Below are 18067 nucleotides of genomic sequence, written 5' to 3' on the forward strand. Positions count from 1 at the left end.
TTTCTTTGACCCTCAAAGTGATGGCAGAGTTAACTATTCCTTTAACATGGTGCTTACGTGCTAAAACCGATAGTTCAGAAAACTTTGCCACCTAAAATCATTAACAAAACAGGAGAAGATACTAAACTGAAAACGGAAATTGGTAGGAATAACCTTAATTTTGGTCTGAACTATTTCTTTGGTTTGAAATAACCCAGCGAACTCGTGCGTGTTCACTTCATACCTTGCAAACCGTCTCTCTGTCCCAAGGCAAAATGGTCCTCAGGTCGATGAGCTCACAGGAAACGCCCAGCTTCTCCTGTGCCATGGCAGCCACTTCCCTCAACACATGCACCTGAAGGCCAAAGGTCGAAGGTGAGCTCACAGGTAAAGGTGAAGACCGAGATAACTATTTGCAGCCGTTTCAGAAGCTCTCCAGATAATGTTCAGATCAGACTTAAACATGATAAATACAGTGCATAAATAAATAAATAATAATTTAAAAAAAAATTCTATGTTCCTCAACTTACTAAGTAAAAAAAGTGAACTTCAATGGGTTTTTAGGCAATGTATATAGTTATTGAGATATACGATTTTGGTCATATTGCCAGAAAATACTCAAACTGTTTTTCTTCCATGCTAAAAATCTTGATGGCATTATAAGTGGACCTCAGAAAACAATACAAAAAGGGCAGATCGGCATAATGCATCTTTTTTTTTAATAACAGTATTCATTTCTGTATTAAAAATAACTTTTGAACTAAAGCATACAACATAAGTACTTCATTAATCCCGAAGGTCTGATTTGTGCCGCTCACGTAAGGAGCATCGATAGGATGAGCGAAAAACAGGAGAGCACCGTTCATTAGAAACAAGCCTATTTGTGAATCACTGGAGAGGTCCTGGTTTCCTCCCGACCTGTAATTCGTCTTATATCGACCATTAGCGCTTCAGCAGGATAAACCCGTGGAGAGTCTGAGCTGAGCTTCAGGACCCCCAGAGAGCTTTAGAAATCATAATCCACCGAAGAACGCAGGAGGAGGAGGAGCGGTTCTCTCAGACGTACCTGCGTTCCCCAGGCCACCAGCGTCAGATCACTGCCCTCCTCCAGCACCTCGGCCTGCGAGAGCGGGATCAGATAGGCCTCTGTGGGCACCTGCTCCACTGCAAAACCAAAGCAGACAGACCAATCAGTCAGGAAATGTTAAATTAGGGACATAAAATGATAAAAATCAGTTGTCACTCTAGATATCCAATAACAGGAGTTAAGATGATATATACATGCAAAGTCTGATCATCAAATCATATAAATGCAATGCAATACAATGACGAACAAACATTCCTTAAAAGATCCAGATGATCCGATTCGAGGCGATTTTTCTAAAATTGACTGATCGAGTAAATCAAGTAAAACGATCCGCTTCGGTCCAGTAAGAGCTCATATGGAAAATGCAACAATACTAAAGTTATTAACCAGTACAGATTTGACAGCAAAAAGACACCTGAAGCAGAAGCTGAAGGCAGTGGTTTGAAGAATTACATTGAGCTTTTACTTGATATAACACTCTGAACTCTCAATCAGACGACAGAAGACAGGTTGAGTGACAGGTTTGGTTTAACAGCCTCAGAAATGTGTGCTTTATAAAAGATAAAGATTAAATCTATGAGCTGTATGTAAAGAGGGAGACATGAAACAAAATGAAAGCACGCTTGTGACGCTGTAGATCCTTCTGATCGGTTCATACTGGAAGCACTTTAAAGTCTGTAAGAAACATGATAAAGAAACCAGCTAAAGAAAACTCGCAGTAAGACTGCAGAAAGAAGATTTCTCAGCTGTCACATGTCATGTCATTGTTTTTGATCCTAAATGCCGAATTATCTTTACGGTAAAATTATGTTTAATTAGAGCCATTTTCCTCGTCGCAGTTTATACGCTCATTGAAGTCATTGTCTTTGTGGTCTTCTGGGAAATCTTACTGTTCTGACAATGAGGTTTAAAGTAATTTAGCGAAAAATGACTGAAGTCGACATTAGGAGCGTACTTTTGCTCAGAATTGGAAACAGAAGCTTGTAAAAATTCCTTATGATCTTTTCTATACCAGTATGCATTTATTTTTGGCCTGTACCAGAAGTCAAAACGCACTTTGAAAATCCAGCGGGAGCAGAAATGTTTCGTACAGTTGATTTTTCTGTCATTTTTCTGCCTTATTTACTGGTTGACCACAGTTCTGGAGAAATAAAAAACTAAATACTAAAAGTATTTAATTAAACTAAAATTTATCATTCAATTAATCAAATGTTTAGCTAAAGGTAAAGCTCACCTAGCACTAATCCAGATGGTCACAGCTTGCTTAAAGTTTGTTTTTAATGCATCTTATGATCCGAACAGTTACTTTTACTAACTTTATTAATCAAGGCCCTTACAAATAAGCAAATAACATTTCTTTCTGGGGATACACCCGAGGGTTTTAAATGGACATGTAAAACGGTTTCTCCAGGATGTTTGCCCTTACCTTCTAAGTAGGTATCAGAGATCAATTTAAAATATTGTGTCAATGCATTCTATGGCACCTTTAAAAAACACATTTGTCACTAAAGATGTTTCAAATTCATGTCAATTTCATGAAAGTGACGGTGTGAATTTTACTAGATTGCAGGGTTTTGGCCCACGTCGCGATCGTGTTCTTTGAAGCGTCTCAAGTAATGTTGAGCAAACCATTCTAGGGTTTTACTGCAGTTTGCCTGCAGTGCACCTGATAATGATAACGTCCAAAAACAAACCAGTGAAGTAAAATTTTACATACTGGTCAGGAGCAAGGATTGAAACGGACGTGAGGAGAATGACAGGCCTGCTTAAACTTTACTACTGCCCTCAATCACCAAACTAAATCTCTAAAGGTTTTAGATGCACATTTAATAACTCTAACACGTACTGAAGGAACTTTAATATATAGCCTAAAACTCTTGTAAGGGAAGCCTACACACTGACTTTCTGATCATTTTTATGACCGGCTTTGGTTCACGTTTTCTTTAAGCACAAGGCTTTCATATCGTTTGTGCACACAAATAAAAGCAGACTTACTCCTTTCTATATAAACAAGAACCTCTGTTTCCGCTGTTATCAGGGTCAACAATCCGTAAAAAGCCTAATAACGCACATTTATCAAGGCTAATGTATAAAGTTGCTACTCGATATTTGAGGTGGATGATTGATGTGTCAAAGTTTGGGTTTCCTTCCCAATATACTGTAATTACCTCGAGGACCAGCCATTAATGATCTGTCCATCACAGACAGATTTCTTCAGTTTGTGTGACTAACAGACTAACACAATTTTGGTTTTGGCCCCTTCTCATCGACTAACGTTTAGCTGACCGTTAGCGGGACAGTCCTTATAAAACGCAACCCTGAGTAACCCAATGTTAATCCACAGCCCGTTTCTGACTTCCAACACCAGAGAGATTCTTGCAGCCAAAACAAATAAAAATAATAAAGCTACACAGCACGCTGAATGGAAAGCGCTTCAGGCTGAGCTCACTGGTGTGTGGTTCAGAGGTTTCACCCCAGGGTTCGATGATTGATGAAGTCTAGTAAAAAGGCATCACTAATGCTCCAGACTCCAGCTCGTGGTACAGTGTTGGACGCCTGATGTGTGTTTTCAGCTGACATGTGCTCTGTCATTTAAAAATACTGCAGGAACTAATGGTAAAACCGCTCTTTAATAAAAAGATAATTCAGAGATGGGAAACACTCAGGGCTTGAACAAAACAATGTGAACACCTGGGAAACGGGAAACTCTGTCTACAGAACTGTCTACAGTTTTTTGATCATGTCTGGTAAGTTCATCTTAGTGCTCCAACTGTCCAGGGTTTATAATCATGACTCCATCTTTTTCTCATTTTAGCGTTTGTGTCTGTGATTGAACTTTTAGCTATTGCAGATCGTTCATGGATGTTGCTTTCTCTGCGCTGGGTTTTTCGTGGAAAGTGGATCATCATGTTGGATACGGACATTTGTAGCAATTCTGTCGTTTGCTCACAATCCTCAGTTCCTGTCACTCACTTTGCATTTGCATTCTGAAGATGAATAGAGGTCTTACGGTTCGGAACAACATGAGGGCGAGTAATTATGCGATTATGTAAAATTGAGTGCTTGCATTATTTTCGTCCAACCTGTGAAATCTCTCATCATAAACAAGTGTATCCTGTAAGTACAAGAGAATAATTCATCATACAGTGTATTAAAAGTGCTTAAACTCATTCAACGTTCTTTGCTTGTTTTCTGTTCTTGTTTGAACAGCAGCAAATGTAAGCATAATTAGCAACTTCGTATTAGTAACTTATTATTCAGTCATATTAAATATATTCTTTAACATCTCAATATGCTACTTGATTAATAATATACATAACGTGTAGCCAAGAGACTACACTAAACGGCAGCTTTTAGCCTTACCCTGGAGCTGGTTCACTCTGTGGCTATGAAACTAACTCATTAAATTAGCATGATATTATCATGTATCAGTGATCTCAGCCTGATGACAATATGACTATGGAGCACGTGGACCACTAAATAACACACAGAGACTAATCATACCATCTTGACAGCTCCACACCCAACTCCATGAACATGCACATGAAGAATGACCCTGCCCCTCTCTACTGATTGGATACTTGTTTTTGGTATCCAGCATTTCTCAGAAAACACTTACTGCACTTTTTAAAGCACCAGAACAGCTGCAAAGCAGCAACCAACAAAGAAAAAATAGGCTGCTGTATTTCAGAAAATTCTACCAAATTCAACCCAAATGGTGCTGTGAACTTCTAAATGTCATGTAATAAATCGGCACCATATTTAGAGCCAAATAATCTGCCAGAGGAGTTACAATTTATTACATTGCTTTCAACGTTGGCACCAACAGATTCAAAAAAAGACAAAAGTGGAAATTGAAAAATTCCACATTAACATCAAATAAACACAAAGTTTTTCAAATCAAGAATTATACAAACTCAGTGCCGGATGATTTATCCCATCTTGAGAATAACTGCAATAAAAAAAAAATAAGAAAAGCACCACTGTAAAATGAAAACCAAATAATTATAACGAGCCAAGGATCCTAAAACAAGCTCCAATGTTTAGTCAGGAAATTAAAGTCATTCAGCTAAATTCTTGAGAGACACATAAGTCAGAGCGGCGAGAGACAGAAAGCAGATCTAATGCAGGAGATGAATATGCTTTAATCCTGACGGCAAACCGCACTCGCACTGGCTTCCTTAAAAGTGCATTCATTTCCTTCTCCATTCTATATTTATTTTATTAATAAACATTTTTATGGTTACAGGAAAACAAAAAAATATGCATGTTTCAAATAAAATTAAAATATATATTTTAAATAATTACAAAAAAAAAACAAAAAAACATTTAACAAACTAAGAGTGAGATGATGTTAGACTATCGAGTGTAATTTGATATCTTGAATTATGGAAACAAAATGATCATAATATAATCAAAATACTATAAGATGATTTCTTATATACCTCTAAATGTATTAAATTACCAAAAAAGAAAAGGATTTAAGACGTGCAATGGTTATGGCTCTATGCAGTGGTTACTGATTGGATGTTGAGATGTGGGTGTGGCACTCCAAAGTGTATGCAAATGAAGGTGAGACTGAAGGGGTGGAGTCTGAGTAGAAACAGTCGATCAGCAGAGGAGGACAGTGTTTTGTATCTTTTCTCATTGGTTTTTAGTGCAGTTGACGTTGCTAGGACACATTGTGTTTACTGTAGTAATCTGTGGGGACAGGTCTGCCTTTTTCAAAAGTATGGAAATTAGACACTCTACCATCTCTTACCAGAAGAAACGCATGCAATTACAATTTCTCACCCGGTACTCCTTTGGTACTACTTGGTGACTTCAACACTCGTTTGACTCCAAGAGCATGTCTACTACAGCAACTCACAAATCAAGCAACCAGTTGGACCTCATCTGCACAAGCTACTGCTCAACTGACAACAATTTAGTTACACCGTTGCACACCTCAGACCACTTCAGACCTCACACGGACTCCGGACACGCTCCTCCGCTGGTCGCCTTTCGGCGTAACCGACGCTCTCCCTCTCGCCTATCCTCTGTAGTTTCATCTTCCCTTTCTCCACTCTCTCAGTTTCCGCACCGGTCACAAATAGCAAAAAAGGAAGTGGCGCAAATCCATAAACCCTACTGACCTTACTGTATATCGGTCAATCCTCTCTGCGAGTGTTTCCACTGCTAAAACAACATACTTCCACAACAAAATTAACAACTGTTCAGCTGCTCTGTCCTCCTCCACCTCCTCCTTCATCGACTCATATGGCTGATGACAGTATTCTTCACAGATAAAACACGAAACATCGGCAACCAATTCACAACACCACAAACTGACAAAAATCCAGAAGCTTGCGTTCTGCAAATGAACAATGCCTTGTGGTACCTTCTCAAAGAAGTACAAAATCAATGTCACTGACCTTTTTCTGGACGGCCCCCAGCTGGTGGATTGACCTACCTACCTACCAGAGTCTTTTCGCTATCACCTGTCCAATTAATACTACTATTCTACTAGTTTTGGTCAAATTCATTTGCATATTAAAAGAAACATCCTTGCTATGTGCACTTTGCTAGACTTGTACATTGTTGGTCTGTTTGGTTCTACTTTGTAAGTCGCTTTGGATAATGACTAAATGTAATGTAAATGACTTAAAGTCTGGAGAAGTCTGTTATTATATAGATGTACATTACATAGATGAATACATTATAAGTTTAAAACACGGAGATCAATGACATTCTTCTCATGACTTGTGACTGAACTGCGGAGCCATTCTGCGCTGAAGAGTTTGACTGAAACGGAGCCATATTTCAGTGAAACATGTACAGTGTAAAGCAAAGAGAGAGAGAAATGAGAAACAGCATGTGTTCATTCAACAGCTGCACAGCATCAAACAATAATAAGACCATTCAAGATTCTCAATGATCTGTTTGAAACATCAAACCACTCAACGAACCCCGCTGATTGATGAGCAGGTAAGATGGGAGCATTCAGGAGATCGACAAAACTCCACAGACTGACTGACTAAACAGGTAATGTGATACTACTAACAATGTTTCTTCGAAAGAATAAATAATCATGACTCCATAAATAGAGGGCTGGGTTCCCAATGGCCAATCTAATGCATATATTACAGCTCAAACTAAATTATTCAGCAATATTACTCAAAACCCGTGCAAAATATTATGTGCACTATTCATTTGAGCAGACACAAGGAAGACGTCAGTCTGATCTGGCCGATATCTGTGCCTGACCAATGCTGGCTGATCAGTCAATCTGTGTATATGTATGTGTCGTATTTATCACTGGTTTAATATGTGCATAAACGCAATGAAACCAAAATGCCAAATTTATAATACAGAAAATAATAAATATAAGAAACCAATTGCAAAACAACTCGAGTAAAAGTCAAGTATTTTAATTACACTAAATATAGGCTCAAAGTCAATAGTCAAAGACACATGGCAGTGAAAAACTAACGTTTGTGGAAAACAGACAAAAACCAAAATCCACAAGGAACAAAGAACTGCGTGATCGGCCAAAACACAAGGAACTAAAAAGGTCCTGGGGCTGTGCATACACAGGGGGCTAACAAGACACACCTGAGGGAATGGACTACAAACTGACTACAAACACCACAAAAGACGGGGGCAGCCTTCTAAAAGCTCTCTTCAGTATAATGGATTAATTGAATAACTAAGTCAAAGCCCTCTACTAACTATTATGTAGAATAAGGTATCAATAATATGTGCTAATAAATGGCTAATATTAGTCATATGCATGCTAATAAGAAAACAGTTTCCCTGTAAATCCCAGTAAAGGGTATTAACTCTGAATAAATTCTTAATTTGCTGCTCATTAATAGTTAAGTTTAAGTACTGGGTAAAATTAGGAATGTAGACACTAATGTGTGTTTTATTAGCACTAATAAATGGATAATATTATAGTAATATCCATGCTTATAAGCAATTAATAGGCGTAACCACAAAATAAAGTGTTACCAATTTTTTTCAAATTTGACTGTACAGCATGTTATGCTGAAGGACAGGTCAACTAATGTGAAAAATCTCATGGCAGACACCCACGATGCCACCGTGGCTGATCACGATCTCTCACCTGCTGCTCTGTACAGGATTTTTGGCTCGAAAAAGATGCAGGGGTTTTGATCAGCGATGCAGGACAGAAGAAGACCCTTGGCCTGGACCGGACCTCTCGGCACCACGATCTAACAAACAGAGAAAGGGGGAAGGAACGCTATTATGAGTTTCATAAAAGGGCAAAACAAATAAGCTCGTCATTCCTACATTTACGGACACACAAGAATCCAACGGCGACGCTTTGTCTCTCCACTGGGCTCATTTTAAAGATGCCTCAAGATGGAAAAAGCGATTTACTTTCAAAAACCAGCGTTGATTTTCGAAGAGACCCATTCTAACGGCACGGACCATTATAGATCAAGACTCCATAAAAGATTTGCCAAACAACAAAGACGCATGCACAGAGAGTCAGACGGTCGGACACTCCATATGTCTACCCTGCAGTCTTGATCAGAGTCAAACATCCATCTGCTTCGAATTTGAAGTTTGAGTGTTTCAATGCAGCTTGAGAAATGTGTTGTAGTACATGTGACATGATTAAAGAGTTGCTGCTTAATATACCCACACTGTTGCGTATTTTTAGTATATACAGTACCTTCAGATTTTCCTACATTTCTGCAAAAATATGACCCAAAACATCAGCAGATTTTTACGCAAATCCTGAAAGTAGACAAAGACAATACAAAAATATTTTCTTTGACGTGGAGGTGCTGGCATCATGGTTTGGACTCGTTTTGCTGCATCTGAGCCAACTATGAACTCTAAAGGAAAACGTCAGGCAAAGGTGTCCAAAATATGTATTTAATTACTAAATACATATTTTGTCATTTATATTTTGCAGGACAAAAATAAATAAATAAATAAATAAATAAATAAAAAAATTAAATAAAAAATAAAATGTAAATTGTTGTTAAATAGCGGATATTTGAAATACAATAGATAATCAAGTGGATTCTTTTATTTTCAGGTAAAAAAAAACGAAACGTGCTCCTTACTGACACTTCCTTGCATTTGTGCGTGACACACCTATACATATAAATATCATATGTAGATGTTTTTCCATTCTTTAAAACCAAATGTTATTAAAAGTTGAAGAGATGATCATTTTAACCCGATCACAGTCATGTTTGAAGCGTTCATGAACACAATGACCAATCAGCAGAGTTTAAGAGTCTGCTCAATAGCGCCCAAACGCACGTTTTTAAAATTTCAGTGCCGAATGGTCAGAAATATTTCTTGAGCAGCAAATCAGAATTTTAGAATGATTTCTGAAGGATCAGGTGACACTGAAGACTAGAGAAATGATGCTGAGCATTACAGAAATAATTTAAATTTGACAGTATATTCACACAGAAATCAGCCGCTTTTTATTGTAATAAAATGTCCACACTTACAGTTTTGACTGCATTTTTTATCAAATAAATGCAGCCTTGGTGAGATGAAGAGACTTAATTCAAAAGTGCTTTAATAAATTAGGCTTACCAGAATATCAGTGGTTTGGTTTAGGACTGTCCTTCATTATGAATATAAATGTCCAATGTTTTAAAATCATAAAAAATGTCAAAAGGAAGAGACAAACGGAAGGCAAACGATGAAAAACATCACTAGTAACTACTGAACATACTGGATGTTTATTAGCACTTATAAAATGCCGAATCAGTGATCAATGTGCTTTATATCTCTTAATAGCTACTGACTATTAATATGCAGCCAATCAGGGAGTTTGCTGAGGTCACAGTTTACTACAAAAAAAGGGAGATAAACACGGTGATATTCACCTTAATTCCAGGACAGTGTGCGAAGAAGGCCTCCGGACTCTGGGAGTGATAGAGCGAGCCGTGACCCACGCAGCCCCACGGAGACCTGATGGTCAGCTTCCCGCAGTCGTACATGTTCCCGGAGCGGTACCGGTACTTGGCCGCTTCGTTTACGATCTTCAATGGCATCAAAAGACAGAACAGAAACAAGAGTTTACATTTACGACGCGCAAGAAAACACGGCCTCTGCAATGCAAACGCAGTCAAGTCTAAAACTCCTCTCGTAAAACGCTTTTTAGTTTAAAAGGAAATTTTTCCTGCCGTTTACGCCAGTCTTATTAAAATAAAGCATGGAGCCAGGAAACTCTCTCACAATGCTTGACAACAACTGCTTGGAAGGAACAATGTGAATTGGGGTTTTATGGACTCTGACGGCGGCACGATTACACGACAATGAAGAGAAAGAAGCGAACAAAGCTTCCAGAAACATCAGAGACGGTCCACAATCGAATCCTCTGCTCGCTGGAGGGTCAGTTTTTGGTGGCAGTGTGACTCATAATGGCGCAAACGGTTCCTGTAAAATATTCCCCTATTATTGTCTCTGGCATTCAGTTGCCTTGACGATGGAGGCACACTCATCCATCTTCAGCGAGGCGAGGACGCGTGGAGAACATCAGCGGCAGAATCTGGACACTTTGTCTTACATATTAAAGTCTGGCGGCGTCTCACAAATAACCCAACACCATATACTAATTTTACCAGCTGCAGAAAAAAAAAAAAGCCCACAGGCAAAGTCATGGTTAATGCTTAAAATGCTCAATTTCTAGTCATACAGATAAGAGCAATACATTACATCTGTAAAGATTGTTTATTGGCGTGTAAAAATCACACTGTGCTTTTGTAAAATTATGGAAAGCAAGCAAGGATGCGCTTTCTGCCACCTCAGTCTCTGTGAACTTAGGCACGAATACTTGCCTCCCAGATATGAAAAACATCTATAGAGAGCTTTCGGCAGGAAAGTAATCCTTATGAAACATATAGGAGTGTCTATTACTTCGAGTCAGTGTCGCCAACATCTCTTAAAATGTTAATGCAGGCTCCATACTGTTTTTCCCTGATGCATTCATAATCATTACTTCTGCCGGTGCGGTGGAAAGCTTTATGCAAGCGATTGAGGGCTTATTAGGCTTTATAGGCAAGTAAAGGTTCATTATTATGATTTAAATGGTTTATTAAGCGACGTGCGGTTCGTCGATCAGAAAAATCTTTAGTCGAAGGCAACCTTAACCAACAGCCTGCAAAAAAAAAACCCCCACTATCAGCCACATTTATTAGACTATTTAAGTGAACTAGGCAGGCTGCTTTAAAAAGGTGTGCTATTAAAATGCATTTATTTAATTATTTAATGGTTCTTTCTGTGTAATTTCCGTGAAATGACCCTACTGTTCCTTAAGAGACACGATCTCGCTTGACTTTAGGAGATTTGGATTAAGCCGCTCAATTGATATGGATTACTTCTACACTCCTTCATTGAAAGAATTAAATTGAATTGCCTTTATTGTATTTCAAAAGCAGTTTGATGACAACACCATTTCATACGCTCTTCCAAAACAACATACCACACATACTAACTTACTAAACAATATAAACATATCATAAACAAGTATATACGCAACTTATAAAAAGAATTGGATATATATATATATATATATATATATATATATATATATATATATATATATATATATATATATATATATATATATATATATATATATATATATTGTACAATGACATAAATACATAAATGCAATGGTGCTTATAATGAACTGTAGCAAATGAGACATCGTGTGTTGATTGAGAGTTCATAAATCTGGAAGTCTGTGCTTTTTTCAGAAATAAAAAACCTTTGGGTTTCCGAGATGGATGACAACATTATGTGTTGGATTTTCTTTATTTCTGGGTCAAAAAACTAATAGTGTCAAAAGGTGATGTTTATAAAGAAAAGAGCTCACCTGATCGAAGGCCGGGTAAATGTAGTCAGCGAACTGAATCTCTGCAATAGCGGTGGCTCCTGCAGCAGCTGCGCCGATCCCAAAACCCACAATGCCTTGCTCGCACAGCGGGGTGTTAAATACACGGTCCTTACCTGAGGAGAAACCCGCTAAATGTCAAGCCACTCCACTCTCAATCAGGCTAATCGAGCGCCATTTTCATCAGCATCTTCGCAACAGGTACAAACTCGGATATATTCATCCAAAACAAGGAGATGCGTGAGAAGATGTCAGGAACGAAAGCAAGCATGGGCTGAGAAGCAGCTGCGGATGAACGTTTTGATGACTGCCAAGCTTCGACACACCATGTGCTTTTAATATATAGATTTTTGATATGGTTTTTATATTATGTAGTATAAAGCAGGAAGTATTAACCTCAAACCATAAAATCCGCTCCAAAAAAATAAGTATTTTTTTCCCCCCAACATTCACGATTGAATTATACTACGAAACAAATCATTACAAACATACACAACACCAGGGAAACACAAACACAAAGCCCGTCTCCCTTTTAATGCAGTAAAGAAGCATATTAAAAGCCTATATTCAGAGCGGAAAGTTATTTTCATTCATACCAGAGCACATGAAAGGCTCTTCCAAATAACTGAAGACGTGATGAAATCACGCATGAAACCGTTTCTATACATCACAGACTGAAAGCCGTTAACGGACTCTGGGTTCAGTTCAAGTTCACGTCTACGGACACATGCTGCCGATTACCTCAAGAAAAAAAAAATCACTGACTCCTTTCTCGGTTTAAGAAAACAAGCAAGAACTGGGCTTCACGGTAATAAAGCTACAAGAGTTCCACTGAACACCAGACACGTTTAGAAGACCCTTCACTCCCAAAAACAAAACAACGTTTATAAAAATAAAGAACCTTTAACATCCGATGGACCTTTTAAATCCACAAGTGGAAAATAATTGGAAAATGTAATTGGAATAAGAAAAAATGGCTCTTTTAAGACAGGGGTCCAACCCTGGTCCTGGAGGCTCAGCATCTCGTGGAGAGTATCGGTATCTGTATCTGTACAGCGTGTCAGGGATCTAGGGCTCTGTGTTAACTGCTGCTCCTTTTGAGAACATCGTGTGATCTACCGCCCAGCCCTAAACCAGCTGTGTGTACACCGCCTATAAGAGTTGTGTTTAATTTGACAAAATTGTGAGTCTTTGCCTAGGCCAACAGATTCACATTGAGTTAACGGACTTTGTGATGAACCTCAGCCCACGTTCTCCTCTAGGAGGTGTCTACTAGAAGTGCTGCTCAACGACCACAATGCATTTCTTCAGCATGTGTCTCGAATACAGGTTACGCTTCATATAAAAACAATTATATAGATCGCATGATTGTTTTTGGTTTTTAAACTGCTAATCTTAAAACTCAAACAACACTTTGTTTATTCTTGAAATGAACTTTAGAATAAATGACGAATGGATTCATTGCAAAAGAGATTCTCAGCTTCCCTGCAGCTCTCATCCAGAGAGATCCGTTCTGATCCTGGTCTCCTGCATGTGCGCAATGGCTCTTGCGTTCACTAGAAACGGCCATTTTCTGCTTGCTGCCAATTATACACAAACACGACGCGGCTGCAAAAGGACTTAAGGTCGAAGCGAAATACAAGGGCAATAGTGGGTTTCTTTGCAAAGGACATGCAATGTGAGAAAAGTATGCTTCGCACTCTATAACCTAATAACGCCAAAGAAGAGGGATCTGCTGCTCGTTTCAAATAAGTTTCAAGTCGACTCAGAAATCATTCGCCGTCCTTGAAATGAAAAAGCGTCTTTTGTTGAATGAGGCACGCATTGGACGGACGGCTGATGGGCATTTCAGAGATAATGCGGTGTTTACCGGCCGCGGTCTGTAATCCACTTCACAGAAAGCAATTTAAAGCAGACGGAAGGGTCCGGGTGTTCAGACGGTCACTGCATTACGGCCGCGTGTGCGTCAGTCCTTCCCGCCGTTGACCTGAGCGCGTTTATCAGCACCGGAGCGGGAAGCAGGCCACGGACTCTCTCGAATGAGTGCCACCAAAACCCCGTTCCCGTCTAACGAGACGGCGCGGAAAATAATGATCCCCCCGAAAGGTCAACACCTCTGACGTCAATAACAAACAAAAGGCACCCACGCGGCGGGAGACATATTGGAGTCGTGGATCTGTGTTTATTTCAAAACATCACAGAGTGCCTCTATATATAGCGCTTCTGTCCAAAACGAGAGGCAAACAGCAGATGTGCGGGGTTTTTTATAATCATTACCATAATGCCTGTTTTCCTCGTCTTCCCCGCCTCTCCGCGGAGGCATCATTTGACTACGGCCTGCGAAAGCTGCTCGCTCTGAATCCACTTCATTTACTCCTGCATAATTGATCGAGTGCAACAAAACCAATGACAAAGAGCTCAAACGCACAAACGTTACGGCGTTCCAGTGAAAGCGCTTTTTAGACGTTTAGAGGAGCTTTAACGGAGCAATTTATTCATGAATGTTTAGAGGAAAACAATCAAAATGTCAAACGCGCATTAGAGTTGAAAAACAAGACATTATATTTAAATACTATATATGGCTTCTTCCTTCAAGAACTACTAATGCCATTTTTAACTGACACTGAAGTTCAAAAGGTTTTCTGCTGGTTTGTTTTTTTATATTTTTGAAAGACTGTATTATTTGACCAAAGACGCACCAAAAAGAAATCATCACAGTTCCGAAAATATTTTCTATTTTAAAACTTCGAGCCACAGTTTAGCAATATTTAGGATTACTTCGAATCTAATTTATTATTCATTTATTACTACGTCCCATGACCCTGATATGCTGATTTGTTGCTCGTGAAATATTTCTGATTATTATCGACGCTGGAAACATTTACGCTGCTCAATATTTTTGTGGAAACTGATGCGTTTTATTTTTTCAGGATTCACAGATGAGCAAAATTTATCTGAAATTGAAATCTTTCATCGTATTATAAAAAGCATGTCTGGTACTTGATGCATGCTTTCTGGCTGAATCACCCCTGGGTCCCGAAAGACTCTGAATGGCTAAAATAAAAGAAAAGCAACGAGCTGAATCTCGTCTAAGAGAGTCATTGTTCTGGACTGATCTAGTTATTTGCGCTTAATAATTTCCTGCTTAACAAACCGGTATAAAATAGACAGATTTTAGGTTATTTGTTCAATTTACTTTATTTAGATACAGAAGCAAACTGAAGCTCTGACCTCAACGCAAGTTAAGTTTATGCTGATTTATGCAGCTTTAAAATCCAGCTGCAAATGTGAACGCAAAACCCCTCTTTTTGGTTTTAAACTGCTAATCTTAAAACTCAAACAACACTTTGTTTATTCTTGAAATTAACTTTAGAATAAATGACCAGAATGGATTCATTGCAAAAGAGATTCTCAGCTTCCTGCAGCTCTCATCCAGAGAGATCCGTTCTGATCCTGGTCTCCCCTTCATGTGCGCAATGGCTCTTGCGTTCACTAGAAACGGCCATTTTCTGCTTGCTGCCAATTATACACAAACACGCACGCGGCTGCAAAAGGACTTAAGGTCGAAGCGAAATACAAGGGCAATAGTGGGTTTCTTTGCAAAGGACATGCAATGTGAAAAGTATGCTTCGCACTCTATAACCTAATAACGCCAAAGAAGAGGATCTGCTGCTCGTTTCAAATAAGTTTCAAGTCGACTCAGAAATCATTCGCCGTCCTTGAAATGAAAATATAAAAGCTAATAATTACCATCCAGACAGACACTAAACGGCCAAATGAGCAGAAAACAACAGGCAGTGTAACTAGCTTACATTATTTCATTTTATGCTGTCAAATTTGAATTAAAGGTATAGCAATATTGTTAGTTTTTTTTTTATTTTTTTTTTTAATGTATATATTTTTCAAATATAGACTAAACCAAAAAGAGAAATGTTGCCTAGGCGACTAGCTGGACTACATATCGTTTTTATGTTTTATTTCAGTTAATCTTTATTTTTCTTCAGGTAATGTCGTTTGGGGTTTGAGCTGCAGTTTTATTTAACAAACTTACTTTTTTTAATGGATGCATTTTTATATTCTACATCCCGAATAATACCTCAACTTCCCTCCTGCACGAACTATCAATAAGCAGCAAAATTAAGAAAAATTGAGTGTTCTCTATTTTCAAGTGTTGAACCATAAATCACCTTTGATATTTCTATCACCTATGCTATGTACCACGCACTGCTTCTTAGTGAAGCATGCAGCACACGGTGAGCGGCAAGCACTTATTTCTTTCTCTAATATGTGCTGCCATCTAGTGTGAGCGCACGCTACACACACACACACACACACACACACACACACACACACTTCACCTGGAGTGACCCGCGAGCACCGAGACTCACCGTATTTGTCTCGGAGGCCGACGGTGCACCGGAACACCCCTCCGAACGCCACGTCCTCGCCGAAGATCACTGCGGGAGACAGAGGTGTTAGCGTCACAGCAGGTGAAGCGCTCGAGGCCTTGGGTTAGAGACGAGAGGGTACCTGCGGTGGGATCATTAGACAGCGTGTTGTCCAAGGCACTGGTCACGGACTGGAACAAATTCATCTTCTGTGTGGGGCCTGCAGAGACACTCGACTCAATCATATATATATACACACACAAATATACATGCGCACACACACACACACACAGGTGTATGTATATATATATATATATTCAAATTCTAATTTTATTTGTCACATACACCTACATACATGGTACAACATGCAGTGAAATGTTCTACAATACATACATACATACATACATATATATATATATATATATATATATATATATATATATATATATATATATATATATATATATATATATACATATATACACATATACACAAAATGTTATTGGTGTTTTTAGATGCATTGGTTTCACAGATGTTGTCAGTTCACACTTTAAAAATAATAATAATAACATTACGTCAACCTATATGAAACATAAAAGACGGGTCATGACCAGATTTAATAAATAATCTTTTAAGAAAAAGGCCTGAAGATCAGCAACCACTAAAATGCTGATTTCTTATTTCTTTTAAGAAAAAAGCTTTTATATAGCTTAATATATTAATGTGCGTTCGCTGACTACGCATTGTTTGATTGTAACACTTTCCTTTTAAATAAACAGCAAAAACAAAAAAAAAAGTGCAGTCGTATGCACAGTTATGGATATTGCACTCATTAAAAAATAAACTGACATGCAAATATGATTTCTTTTATGAATGTATTTCAGTATAATTTTAAGTGTGTGTTGTAACAGGGAATTAATTCAAACTCTATTTTAGCTGATGGAGGCAGATAAATAAATGACATTCTAGATATTTCTTGATAGTTTCCATAATTTAAAATGTTTTTTTTTTAACTATACAGACTTCTAAATGACTTTTAAGGCAACTAAGTATACTTTATGATATTGGTTGTTGTTATTAAACGTCGCTTTTCATCAGCTTTTCTTATACGGCCCGTTCATGACACCTTACTTAGACGTTCAATTGTTATGAATATATAAACCTTGTATTTATTCATTCATTTCTCCCATCCAGTCTTCACGAAATGACTCCTCCTCAGCAAACTGACCAAATCAACTCCAACACAGGCAAGTACTTTTGTGCTCACTGTTTCAAATGATTCATTTAGTATTCATTTAGTTGTCATACATTTATCCGTCCCATTTTACCAGGCTTACGCATCATAAACAGTATTTAAGCACTAGAGCTTTATATATGAATCATATGAACGTGTCGCGGTCTCCACTGTAAAGTGTAAACAAGGGCATTACCGTACTGAGCAGGCACGGGGTCGGGGTGATAGGTGAAGTGCGCTGCATGTCTCCTCGGTGCTTTCGGCTTGGCTGTGCAGTCAGGGGACAGTTTAAGCAGGGTTAACCCCAAACTGCCGCGCACGCCACCGGTTAACCCGGTTAACGGAGACCTGACGACCGAAGTCCTCAAGAAGAGCCGCGTCGCCGCCATTGCGCTGGAACCCGAGCTGGAACGGCGCTCTGACGTCAGCGCTCACATGGACCAGCGAGGCTCTGATTGGCTGGACGCGTGGGAGGAGTTTTGATTGACACCGCACGTCAT

At 38.7% G+C, this 18067-nt stretch overlaps 1 protein-coding gene across 1 annotated transcript in view; it reads right to left on the minus strand.

Moving 5' to 3' along the window:
- The window catches only part of bckdhb (branched chain keto acid dehydrogenase E1 subunit beta), a 51280-nt gene extending 33287 nt beyond the window's left edge, over positions 1-17993 (minus strand). Inside the window, exons 1-8 of the mRNA XM_043260677.1 lie at positions 17764-17993; positions 16476-16553; positions 16334-16402; positions 11928-12061; positions 9934-10089; positions 8175-8283; positions 1046-1143; positions 224-334 (exon numbers count right to left, since the gene is read on the minus strand). Coding sequence (XP_043116612.1) covers positions 224-334; positions 1046-1143; positions 8175-8283; positions 9934-10089; positions 11928-12061; positions 16334-16402; positions 16476-16553; positions 17764-17956 — 948 coding nt within the window. The 5' untranslated portion in view covers positions 17957-17993. The remainder of the gene's footprint in view (positions 1-223; positions 335-1045; positions 1144-8174; positions 8284-9933; positions 10090-11927; positions 12062-16333; positions 16403-16475; positions 16554-17763) is intronic.
- Between the last annotated feature and the right edge of the window lie 74 nt (positions 17994-18067).

The sequence above is a fragment of the Puntigrus tetrazona genome, chromosome 16, assembly GCF_018831695.1.
Source record: "Puntigrus tetrazona isolate hp1 chromosome 16, ASM1883169v1, whole genome shotgun sequence".
Classification (NCBI taxonomy): Eukaryota; Metazoa; Chordata; class Actinopteri; order Cypriniformes; family Cyprinidae; genus Puntigrus; species Puntigrus tetrazona.